Source organism: Protomyctophum bolini (assembly GCF_963924005.1).
Source record: "Protomyctophum bolini genome assembly, chromosome: 2".
NCBI classification, from domain to species: domain Eukaryota; kingdom Metazoa; phylum Chordata; class Actinopteri; order Myctophiformes; family Myctophidae; genus Protomyctophum; species Protomyctophum bolini.
In genome coordinates, this window is record NC_137863.1 from 41,930,876 (window position 1) to 41,943,955 (window position 13,080).

The 13,080-nt window shown below is 42.9% G+C and overlaps 1 protein-coding gene across 1 annotated transcript; it reads left to right on the forward strand.

The window, feature by feature from the left end:
- Positions 1-2,325: 2,325 nt before the first annotated feature.
- On the forward strand, positions 2,326-7,339 carry LOC308330621 (protein unc-119 homolog B-like; the record flags this gene model as incomplete). The annotated part of the gene is made up of 5 exons (XM_080785569.1): positions 2,326-2,563; positions 3,956-4,069; positions 5,306-5,405; positions 5,769-5,941; positions 7,195-7,339. The coding sequence occupies 5 exons, from the start codon at positions 2,326-2,328 to the stop codon at positions 7,305-7,307; spliced, it is 738 nt and encodes a 245-aa protein (XP_080641695.1). The 3' UTR covers positions 7,308-7,339.
- Between the last annotated feature and the right edge of the window lie 5,741 nt (positions 7,340-13,080).

Consider the following 13,080-nt stretch of genomic DNA (forward strand, 5'->3'; position numbering starts at 1 on the left):
GATGAAGACATTGATGAAGAATTTCCAATGCAGCGAGTTGGAAAACTGGCGAGTTCTCCATATACTGTAGTTAGTAGGCCTACTGGTTGACATGCCGATTCAATGAAATCCTGAGATTGTGTAGAGATAGGCCTCAATTTCTGTTTAGATAATAACTTTATCTCATCAGGTTTAATTTGACCAAAATACATTACAAACAAATAACAAATGGCACAGGTGGGCCCTGGGCACCAAGGAAGAGTGTGCAGTGCACTGAGTGCACCTCAGTGTTAAATTGGCATTGGTACTTTACTAGTGAAGTAAAGTATACATGATCAGAACATGCCTAAACATTCGACAATTAATGTCTAATAGTTGCTACAAATTTCTACAAAACCTGTTTATCCAGTCATTTTGGGGCATAAACAAGAAGTTGAACGACTATCCAACTATCTTGTAGTCCCCTGAATTGATTGAGGAAGAGGATCTTTATTTTCTGGAAGGCTAATGCTTATGGACTACAAAGGTCCATTAAGATCAACAGTTATAAAGTGCAGCTGCAGTAGCCTAGTTGGTAGGTCTCTTTATCTTTGTTTGCCTTTAGTTTGTTAACCTGCCAAGGCTCATGCACACTGTACCTTTTGTGCTCGGAATATTTCTCCATACAATGATTGATTTGAAACATTTAGACTACTACTCTGGATTTAAACTGGTCTTGAGCAAATCCATGCAGCCTAGATAAGTGTCGTTTGTTTGTGTAACAAATGCTTACAAAATGTAAATTAACTCCAAAGTACCCACATTTCACTCCGTTGTTAATAAGTTACCAATAAAGTAATGTCAACAGTCTGGACTCCTCTGTGTTTTGTGTCCAGACCTCAGAGTCTGAATTATGGTGCCAAATGTCCAGGACTTTCTACAGATTAAATAGGCTTATGGTTATATAGGCACTAACTCTCACACAATTTGCAGAACCAATTGTTTGCTTAATGATAACCAGACTTACTCACATATTTACAAGCCAGGGTTAAATATAAATTATAGTGAGACAGTGATTATTTATGAGTAGCCTATGTTGCATGACCTGATTATTCCTTTAAGCACACCAGTTGATTCACAGTTTTGTTTGGTTTTCTTTACCTTGATTTTGTCTTCAAGCAGTCATCCAGGGCGGTGGAGATCTTATCTGGGAGGAGGACAGGAATGGAGTAGAGTAGTAGACGGACGGTCCAAACTGAAATTACCTCAGTCTTTCCGCGTTTTGTCCAAGGTTTCCCAAGTCAAGTCCCTAGCCTAGACAGACGTCATTCTACCCCGGTAGCGCTGTGCCAGTGCCACAACAAGCGCCAGTCCCTCTGAGACCTGAGTGAGAGCATAGGCCTGAGAGACACTCCCTCTCTCCTCCTCCTCCTCCTCCTCCTCCTCCTCCCAGTTGAGCCCTGGTTGAGCCATGCTGCTGCTGCTGCTGCTGCTCAGTGTGCTCACTGGAGTAGTGAAGTTGACAAACGAGTTCTTCTTGAGACACTCGCACAATCACTTTTACGGACAGTGAATAGGACATCAATTTCACTGTTCGTTGCGTCTTCATAGATAGGTTACCTTACCGGATGTGTGTTTGTATACGTGTGCTGAGCTGCCATTCATAAAGTTCCATTCATCCTTATTTGAATAGCACCTGCATTTTTGCAAACGCAAAACGCAAACGAACTATTTACAATACAAATGTGTGCATTGTATATTCCGTGAGTTATTTTAGCTGTGGCCTGGGACATTTATGTAAATAAAAATAAAAGCTAAACTAATTTGACATAATAAAATACATTGTAGCCTATACTACTAACCTATGAGATGGTATTTTGCACTATTTTGCAAAAAAATGTGGCAGTGTCACTCCGGACCTAATAACCATCTATTTTAGAAGAAGAAATAGGCCTATATTCATTATGGATGGATGGATGGATGGAGGATGGGTGGATGTCGTAAGCTTAATGTTATTCATTTCAATTTGATGAGAAGAAAATATAGGCGGGGAAGTAGTCTCAAAATAGATTTACTTTTAATAGATTGCGATTGTAAACTAGGGCGGAGTGCCTAACTATGGAAAAGAACATTTCGGACAGATGGACAAAAGCAACGACTCCCCGCCCTGCGCCCTCTAGTGGATGTTGCAAGCAAGGACTCTCCTAGCTCTCTGGACGAGTTGTCATGGCAACTGTTCAGCATGTGCTTACAAAAACAAGAGCTTGACCGTCCACTAACAGCAATCGAGATCTGCGACGCCATCTTCTAGCATTATAAGAGCGATACACCGTGGAGAAACAGTGACAGGTGTGTTATCTTATCAATATGATGAGCGAAGCCGAAGCCCGCAGTGACGCACCTGTTGCTGATAATGTCCCCAGCGGTGGGGTCGGCACTGCGGCTCCTCCAAGGGACAGAAAGCCCGGCGGAGGAGGTGTGCTGAAAAGGCTCAGGTCCCGAAGGAGCCAGGTGGACAGTAGGCCTGTCACAGAAGACGACCTTCGTGCCCAGAGTGGACACATCACGCCCGAGGATGTTTTAGGATTGCGCGTAGCTACGAGAGGTAGGCCTGCCCTGCCGCGGCTGATTGATTGATTGATTGATTGAGTAGAATACTTTAATTATTAACACTTTGCAAATAGTGCAGTGAGTACAATATGCTAAAAGAATAACAAACATGTAGGAAGGTTTTTCACGTTTTCTTTTCATTCTTTGATGGGCCTAACTGAAGATTAAAGTTCCCGATATATTATTACATTCTAGAATTAAATGTTTTGAAATAATATTTGCAGCATTTGACTTCACAAATTGACAAATAAAACTATATAATGTAACATAATGTAAGATAAACTGTTGTTTTAGATGAGAAGACCATATACCTTGAGTATATGCTATGATTATGTCACACCTCACACTGATAACATTATAGGCTAAAACACTATACAATAATACAAAGTCTTATGAATCACTATTTTATAACTCTTACATCAGCAGTGGTTCTCAAACGTTTGAGGACGCCCCACATTTTGTATTTGGCCACAAACCACCATCACAATATATGTTGGGCCAGGGGCCCCATAAAGCGTTGTGTTAAAAAATATAACTTGTATGTTTTATGATTTTCTTTGAAAATAGCAGATCTACAAGCTCACAATGTGCCGCATGCGTTGTGGGCTTGTAGATCGTCTATTTTCAAATAGCCAATGTTTCAAGTAGTTGAAATCTATCTATCTTAGCTTATCTATAAATGCACCATGTGTCTGTCTGTCTGTCTGTCTGTCTGTGTGTGTGTGTGTGTGTAACTCGAGAACCGTTCGCCCCACCAACTTCAAATTCGACACACGCGTGCCACACCAATGCAGGGGGTGCAGTGCCCGGTGCCCAGTCGGTCGAAACCTATAGGGTTGTCCAGAACAGCCCCAAAAAGGCCTCTGCCCCGGGCTCTGACGCAGGAATGTTCCACACGCAGACCACTTGCCTAATATTATACCTCTGTGCCCTTCCCATAAGCTCAGCCGTTAACAATTCCCTCACAATCAGTAACATGCATTTCGTGCCCAACCCAACATCCCAAGATCACACGTTAACAATTCCCTCTCGATCAATGTGACCTATTATATCGGTTGTCCAGAACCGCAACAAAAAGGTCTCTGCCCGGGCTCTGGACAGAGCCAATGTCCAGGGTCCATATATGGAGCTGTGTCATTGCGTCATTCTGACGTCTGCATAGACTCCATATTTGGGCATGCGCCTGACAAAGAACTCCATATATGGGCATAAAAGGGACACAGACATAATATCTGGGAGGGGCATTTTGCCAACTTGGGGCCAACTTGCATCGTTCCAAGTAGGCCAGTGCCCAACGGGCACCGCTAATGCAATATTATAATTTCTTTGCTTTCCCGGAACCCACTTTGAGAACCACTGACATACCACTGTGTCATTCTTCTTGCAGGGTACTTCTGTAAACCTGAGGACAATGTCTTTAACGTCGACTTCATCCGCTTTAAGATCAGAGATCTGGAGTCAAACACTGTTCTTTTTGAGATTGCCAAACCTCCAGACACTGGTACGCTGCCTTATGCTGTGTCTTATGCAGTATTGTGAGTTGTACTGTGTGTTACACTGTTGACTGTTATGTTTGAGAGAAAGGAGGGAGGGAGAGAGAGAGAGAGAGAGAGAGAGAGAGAGAGTGTGAGTGAGTGAGTGAGTGAGTGAGTGAGTGTGTGTGTGTGCGTGCGTGCGTGCGTGCGTGTACATGAGCATGTGTGATGTGTGTGTTTGATATGTGTGTTTACACATGTAAAGAGATCAACCACATAAATTCACTGTCAATGTTTTTGGATACATTACAGATCTTTTGACACATCAATGCATATCAGCTACTTCATAGTCAAGGCATTCTCACTCCCAACTTCCCAAGGTGGCCAACGAGTGAAGAAGTCAAATGTTTGACTGGAAGTGGGGCAAAAAGAAAGGGGGGTATGACTTACGATGTCCATGTCGGGACATTAACTACTCGAACGGTGCTGATTCGGCTGAAGCAGACTGAAGGGACTTCCAGTCAAACGTTTGACGTTTCGTCACATTTGTCCCAAGAAGTCACGTTATGCATTTTGGGGAGTGAGAGTGTGTCGTCATAGTATACTTATACTGTACAGTTCACAGATTGTTCAGGCTGTAAGCAATGAGTTGCAGTAAGGCACAGCTCAGCTCTGTGGCATCGTAGTTAGTGCATTCCACCCTGAGATTGGGAGGTCGCCGGGGGGTGCATACTTAGTTTAGACTAGTCATTGGTTAGACATGGGTTAAGGTTAGGTTTAGGTGTGCTGCCCCGTGGGAGGTTAGGTTTAGAGTGAGGGTTTGAGATAGGTGGTAGTTGTAGGACTAATGACTGGTCTAACCAATGACTAGTCTAAACCAAGTACTGCCAGGTCCGAGATCAATCTCCGGCTGAGTCAAACCAAAGATGTACTGTATAATAGTCTCTGCTTGCCACTCAGCATCGAGGGTTGGATTGGGGTCCCGTGCGACATACTAGCGTCTTGTCCAGGGGGAGTACATCAAGCTGCCTCACACACGCTATACAGAAACAGGAGACAGGTTGTCCTGAGACAGGTTGTATAGGCCACATGGCTCAGAAAACATTTGTTCCCTTAAGGCTACTTACTGTTACAGTTGCCAGTTTGTTTCAAGTTGTAAGCTAGAGACTTATCCTTCCTGTCTAAGAGCAATAGTGTGCTGCTTGGCTATTAATAATCATAAATTGTGGTAGTGTTAAGTGTCTCTGTGCTCTGTGTCTCAGAGGAGGATGATGAGAATGGAGAGGGTGACACCAGTGCTGGTCGATTCGTACGTTACCAGTTCACCGCAGCCTTCCTAAGGTTAAGGACTGTGGGAGCAACGTAAGTACCTTAAACTAACATCACCAATTCACACACCTTGACAAAACAAAAGACACACGCACCTGTGAAGGTGATTGTTCCAGGCATAATAAGAAGAATACATAAATAAATAGGCCGCAGCATTCCTTTCTGTGTGCTGCAACACATTCGCCAACACTTTAGCCTGAGATAAATGGATTGTTGTTGGTCATGGAAATCGGCAGTTCTAATTGTGAATTGCCTTTCTTGAAATGTGTGCCATGGACCTAATCAGTCCCTATCCAACTGATACTAAGTTGATGATTATTTATATGTTCTTAACTTTTTATGTCACTCTTTTTCCTATCCTTCTTCGGTCCATGGGTGTCTCTTTAATTGGAGCAGGGTGGAATTTACGGTCGGAAGCCGACCTCTAATCAACTTCCGCATGATTGAGAGGCACTATTTCCGAGATCACCTGTTGAAGAGCTTTGACTTCGACTTCGGCTTCTGTATTCCAAACAGCCGTAATACGTGCGAACACATCTATGAGTTCCCTCAGTTGTCTGAGGATCTGGGTGAGTCCTCCTTTTCTTTCCGGATCCATGAAATTCAGAAATCAATTTTGAAATGATTAAAAACATCATTAACCACATATCGTAAGCCCATATCGACTTTATTCACTAGTATATAGGGTTTATAAATAAGTGGTTAGCTCTCTAGACCAAATCTCTGCCACAAATTGACGATGTAGGGTTTCAAGTGGTTAACCATATTGCGTTGCGATTCATTGTTGCAATGGTTGTTTTTGCTGATCACCCCAGAATAGGGCCACTACAGTTCATGTGTTTAATGCAGGGATTTTCAACAGGTGGTCCGTGGACCACTGGTAGTCCGTGAAGGTATTGCATGTGGTCCCTGACCATGCATTTAGTATTGTAGCAAAGTGAATATTTTGTATTTTCTTCCACGGAACAATGCACTACTTTTGGCGGATGTGGAAGTGCATAAATTATATCAGTTACTGGGAAGTCTGAGCTTAAGAAATCCCACAGAAAAGGGAGTTCTCAAGAAGGGTGCAGTCTATAGCGCGTCGCAGTCCCGCCCCCTCGAGAGACCCGGAAAATAAATCCCAGTTCATTTTCCTCATAGACTTTTCAGAAAGTATTTATTTAAAGACGTTTACACCGCGGACAAAGCCAACTCTTGTCGTGACAAATCATGACAACAAACACAATTTCTTGGGCCAAACAAAGAATTAGAAAGTAGAAAAGAACGGCAGGTTTTAACACATTTTTTGTTGTTTTTCTTCTTTGTAATTATTTGTTTGGTCCAAAATATTGTGTGTGTTGTTATGATTTGTCACGACAAGAGTTGGCTTCGTACGACGCTTAAAAGGTCTTTAAATAAATACGTTTTGAAATGTCTATGGTGAAAATGCATTGGGATTCATTTCCTGGGCCTGGCGTCGTCATGAGAAGGGTGGCGGGGCTGCGACGCTCTATACCCTCCCAACACAACAGTGGTCCCTAGCTTGATTCCTAGTCAGGGTGGTGGTCCCTGGTTCACAATCAGTTGAAAACCCCTGGTTTAATGGAAAGAATACCTACGACGGAATACATGTTGAATGAGGATTAACACTGAGGATTTTACTCTGTATAGGTGAATCCAGCGGGAATCAGGCCTCAAACCCAGGCAGTGTACTGTTATTGTCAAGCTTTACCCATTGAGCTAACGCAGAGGGCACATGATGGTCAGTATAATACTGGCGCATTTCTTTCCACAGTGCACAGATCATCATTAATGTATCTCTGTTTTGTGTTTTTTACAGTGCGTCAGATGGTGGAGTGTCCTCACGAGACCCGATCAGACAGCTTTTACTTTGTTGACAACAGACTAGTCATGCACAACAAAGCAGACTACTCTTATACTGGAGGACAGTGATGCAGTTTTCCTGATAACGTGCAAGCAGTCACCCACACGCACGCACGCACGCACCACACACGCACAATGTGCATGCATGCACAATGTGCATTGCACATACTGTATATACATATGAATACATGCACAGTAGCCGGGGAGCCACAGGCCCAAAAGCTCAAGGAATAGAGATTAACCTGTGATGTCATCATGACATACTTTTTATTTGTGTTTTTTTCTATTCACTTGGTCATTAAGATCCACAGAATGAGAGGTCTGCTCTGCCGGAAACATTTCAAAAAAAGAGTTATGGCCAATTTGGTATACCACACCATAGACATAAGGCAACATTTTCCAAATTTCATCATACTTTAAGTAGCATGTGACATGAACCCATTCCAAGCATTAGTTTTGCATGAAAAACACTTGGCCTAAATTCGACCAGAGCCCTGCACTCATCATATTTGTGCTGACCTCATCGTATTTGTGATGAGTCTGATGACGCGGTGTTTCCGGCAGAGCAGACCTCTCATTCTGTGGACCTTAATGACCAAATTAATAGAAAAAACACAAATAAAAATGTATGTAATGACATCACAGGTCCTCTCAAATCTTGGGCGACTGGCTCCCCCGGCTACAGTGCTCGGACAGACTCACAAACAATAACATACCCAGTCACAGAAACACTCTGGAGTTGCCTCGGATATTTATAAACATGCATTCATGCTCAGGTGATGTCCGCTACTCACTGCAGGAGATGATAAGACAGCATTACAGGGAAATCTTTGTTTGTTTGTTTGTTTTAATAGAAAGATATTTTTTTAAATGATAAGAAGATTCGTCCATTCCACCATGTTTCAAACAAACCAAAGTAGTCTGTCCTCAATGTGCACTTTAACACACACACACACACACACACACGCATGCAGTCCATTCTGTCCATGTTTCAAACGAACCAAAGTAGTCTGTCCTCAGTATGCACTTTAACACGCATACACGCATGCTCGCACAGGCGCACAGGCGCACACACACACACACACACACACACACACACACACACACACACACACACACACAGAGAGAGTGGTTTTCTCAGTGTGTCATCAGCAGCTGTTCCTGGAGCTACTATATTATAAGCAATCCACTCTATAGCTGAAATGAAGGGAGGAGAAAACATCCTGCCAAACACACATGCTCTCTCCCATCTATAGTCTGTCTGTCTGCCTGTCTGTCTGTCTGTCTGTCTGTCTGTCTGTCTGTCTGTCTGTCTGTCTGTCTGTCTGTCTGTCTGTCTGTCTGCCTGTCTGTCTGTCTGTCTGTCTGTCTGTCTGTCTGTCATTATAGCTTAACCCCTATAATGTACTTTTGTAAAATATGCTGTTTGAGGTTAAAGGGGGTGTTTGTAAAATATATATAATAAAAATATATATATATTATATATTGAAAAGTGAAAGAGGAAATAAATGTACATTCCAAGACTGACATGAGAATGTTGAACGGGTGTAGTTTGACATACGTGGCCAGTAGAGGGGGCTATATCATAACTTAGTCATAAAGAGATGGTTCCATTTTTATTCATTTCTTTAATGGCTTTTTGCTTGATTTAATTCAAACGACTACACGCTTATTGTTTACAGTATTACCTAGAGTGGTGTGGCTAGTATTGATTTTATTAATTCTTTCTAGATTTCCTTTCATTGGCTGCATTTACAGGATATAGCCACCATGTAATGTTGTATATGACTCTGGATGTGATGTGTTGTGTAACAACGTATAACCTCAGCATCCATAGTCTGGGGTGGGGGGGGGGGGGACATTAGCCAAAAATAGCAGCTCTACAAGCTAATAGATCTGCTATTTTTGGTGAAGAGATTTGTTATAGAAAGGGGGGGGGGGGGGGGGGGAAGCGGTCCAAGTACAGATACAACTCAGTTCCAGTTTACTAAGCCGCCCCTAGGGGGTTTAAACCCTAATATACATCTTTGACTGGAGCCCTCCAGGGGTCTACTCTAGTCTATACTCTTCCCCTCTACATCAGAAATAGCCACAAGCTCAAAACGCATCGCGCTGTGTGGCACGTTGTGAGCTTGTGTAGATCTGCTGTTTTTGTCGAAGAATATAGGGAAACTGCATGGTGTTTCATTGGCTTAAAAACCTGTGAAGGCCTCATCCATTTCCTCTGTCACTATAGCATCCAAATGGAGTCCTGTGGGGTTTTAAACCAATTCCCTCTCCTCTCTCTCTCTCTCTCTGTCCTATACCAGCTCTCTTATCTCCATGTTCAACTCTCCATCTCCACCAGCCTCTCTCCAGTTCCATCTCGGAAACTCCTGTTTCCAAAATCTCATGCTCTTTCTATGGACTCGCCTTCTGTTCCGCTCGCTCCACACACACACACACACACACACACACACACACACACACACACACACACACACACACACACACACAGTGAAATCCACAGCGTTAATTTAACTCAGAGAATTCAAAGACAGTGGACCCAAATGGATCCACAGGGTCCGTTTTCAAGCCCTCGGGGTTTACATTAACACTGAGTATTTTTGCACCCTGCTGCATCCCTCCCTCCCCTTGCTCTCTCTCTCACTCTGTTTTCTCTTCCTTTCTTTTCCTCCTCTCTCACCTGGTAACCAGATCTCTGGAGAGGAGTGTTGTATTTCCACTTTCCCAGAGAACAGGACAATCTGAGCCACACAAAGAGTCACAATGGACCCCCTCTGCTCTCTCTCTCTCTTTCTCTCTCTGCCTCTCCCCTTTTCTCTCTGTCGGTGCCATTCACATGTACACAGCAAAGTACTCCGTGCTAATTTCACGACTGAGAGAGGAGAAAATTCTACAATCTTAGAGTAAAGTTAACACTGAGGATGCACATACCGGTAACGACAACATAACACCCTTTATGGAATATGAAAAACCTTCCAACACGGAAACAACCTATAGCAAGTTTCCACATTCACGCTTTCGTCTTTATGTTTTAGTTTACTTCACTATACTTCTCTTCTCCTGATAAATTCCTCTGCTTTTGTTACAGTGCAGAATTATGCTAACTAATACTTATATACTTATAGTATAAAGTAATGTAAAATATCAGTCAAGTTGAAAACATGCTCCTGCTGCTGTTCAGCCAGTTCAGATGCTCATGCTACACCTTATTTCCCCCACAACAGCAACTTATTTTCAATGTAAATCCACTGTGTATCCCTGCTAATCACCCATGCATCCCATGGTCTGCTCTGTTGCATCATTTCCTCACTGGTGACATCACGGTGCACCTGGGACAGCCGATGGGGTTAGAATCAAGGTGAGAGAGAGACCTTGCCTTGAGAGTGAGACTTCTCTCTCTCTCGACTCTGTGCTGTCTTGGTATGAATACCATACCACATTAACAATATTTATATCTACAAGTACAAAGATACACAGGTTAAATGTACTTTAACCTTCACTATCTTTTTTTTCATACACGTAGCAAACAACTTCGATGTTATTTGAAGAAAATAAAAGTTAAAATAACAAAAGTGATAGATGTCTCTGTGTGTCTTTCTGTCTTGCTGTCTAACGAGATTTGAAAAACAAGACTTGAGTTTTCCTTGTTTGTCACCCAAACGTGTAATTACAAATGACCGTGCAAGGCTAATGTGTTCATTGCCAATCAATCAGACAGCAAAACAGGGCACAATCTAACTGTTGCCCATAAATCAATAGCCATATACGCTTCCACACTGGGCTATAGGGCTGTTCCTGCTTGCTGACAAAGCAGCCACATGAGGCTACAATACACATAGCTTATCACATTTGACTGTATGCAAATATGATGAGTAAAAGTATACACCCAAACATGCACAGTCGCACACCCACTCCAACTATACAGAGATACGTACACTGTGTGCCCCCAAAGCCTTCGTGGAATGGAATACATTTCAGCAGTCACTGCGGGGACACACATACACTCACACACACACACACACGCATACGCGCGCGCGCACACACACACACACACACACACACACACACCGGAAACAACTGGACAGGTGGGATAAATTAAGCCCATTCACCCCTCCCCCGAAACACACACGTATGTATGTATGTACATATGGGCACACACTTACATACCACTGTGACTCGCTTTCACTGACCTTATTTTCATTGACTCATACAATTAAGTAAGAGCGATTTTCTGAACACACAAACACACACACACACACACACACGCACACACGCACACACACACACAAAGACACTCATATACAGACATCCACACTCAACCAAGGGGACGGGGGACAGTGGTCTCCTATAAATAGCAGCTGGGAATGGCGTTGATAGGCTCTGTGAACACAAGTAGAGGGGGGGAGTGGAAAAAGGATTAAAAGAGATACAGGGACGTATTACAACTTGACTTGCGTATGTGTGTGAGTGCAGTACGTGTGTCTCAGGCCGAAAGTGCTCTGGAGAGCAACGGTGTGGATTTCTACCACTGACCAAAACCACACTTTAACCCGTCACCTAGTCTCGTCCTCCTTTGCCACTCTCCCTTGTTCTGTTTCTTTCTCTCGCCCTCTGGCTCCATGGTATTGGTATGAAAATACAACTGAAACAACAGTAGATGTTCCACCCTCCACAGTAAAAAAAATCTTCAGGGTTCATTTAACTCTGAGAGCGTACTAATGTGGCATTTTGTACATTCTCAGAGTTCTGGGAACCCCTTTTTGGTGTTAGCATTATGTTATGCTTTAGCTATTGAAAAATAGCAGATCTACAAGCTTTAGCTATTGGAAAATAGCAGATCTACAACCTACGAGCTTGTAGGTCTGCTATTTTTGAAAAGATCGAAGAACGACGTCGACTGACATAGAAACATGGCTTTTTCAGAAAACTGTCAGGATGTAGAGGACATTTTTAGAATCTGATCTCAGGTCAGAATGGGTTGAATAAAATGGTGTTTTTTTCTTACTCAATATAAAGTGTTCCGTAATTTGAACAGAACAACGGCACTACCGGATGAATGGTTCAAACTACAGTACATTAAGCCATTTTGGGGCGGGAACCCCTTTTGGTGTTAGCATTACGTTATGCTTTAGCTATTGAAAAATAGCAGATCTACAAGCTCATAGCGCGCCACCGAGTGGCGCGCTACGAGCTTGTAGGTCTGCTATTTTTTTGAAAACTCAGGATTTAGAAGACATTTTTTACAATCTGATCTCAGGTCAAAATGCGCTAAAGAACCACCATTCTTCTGTGCGTTATAGAATCTGATCTCGGGTCAGAATGCCCGACGCATTTCTAGCGGAGGACAAAGTGTGACGATGAGTCAACTAACTACTGTGTACGACAAATCTCTTTGGGCAGGCGCGATGATGACCTTACGGTCGTGACTGAGTCTACCATATCATGATGTCATCTCCAGCAGTGGCCCGGTGACATCATCGTTTCTGACGGTCCCCCCTAAGGAGATGGAGGAGATCATACCATGCTGATGTCTCTGCAACCGTATAGTCCTCACATAATCTTTCATCCAATTATCCCAGCTGTGTGTGGGCTTTGAGTGCTTTTCCAAAGCACCGGCATCCGTTTATCAATGGCAAAATAGTTACTGCAAGATAGCGAATCTATCTCTATCTATCTCTCTAAAATATCAACGGTCTACTTTCACCTTGTGAACCTATTAGCACAGTATCAAATATTTTATACCATTATCATTGAGATACCCAATGTTTAAAATGAATATCAAATTTTAGAGTGTATAGTCCTTAAAATGATACACGCACAATGTTAACACTCAGAG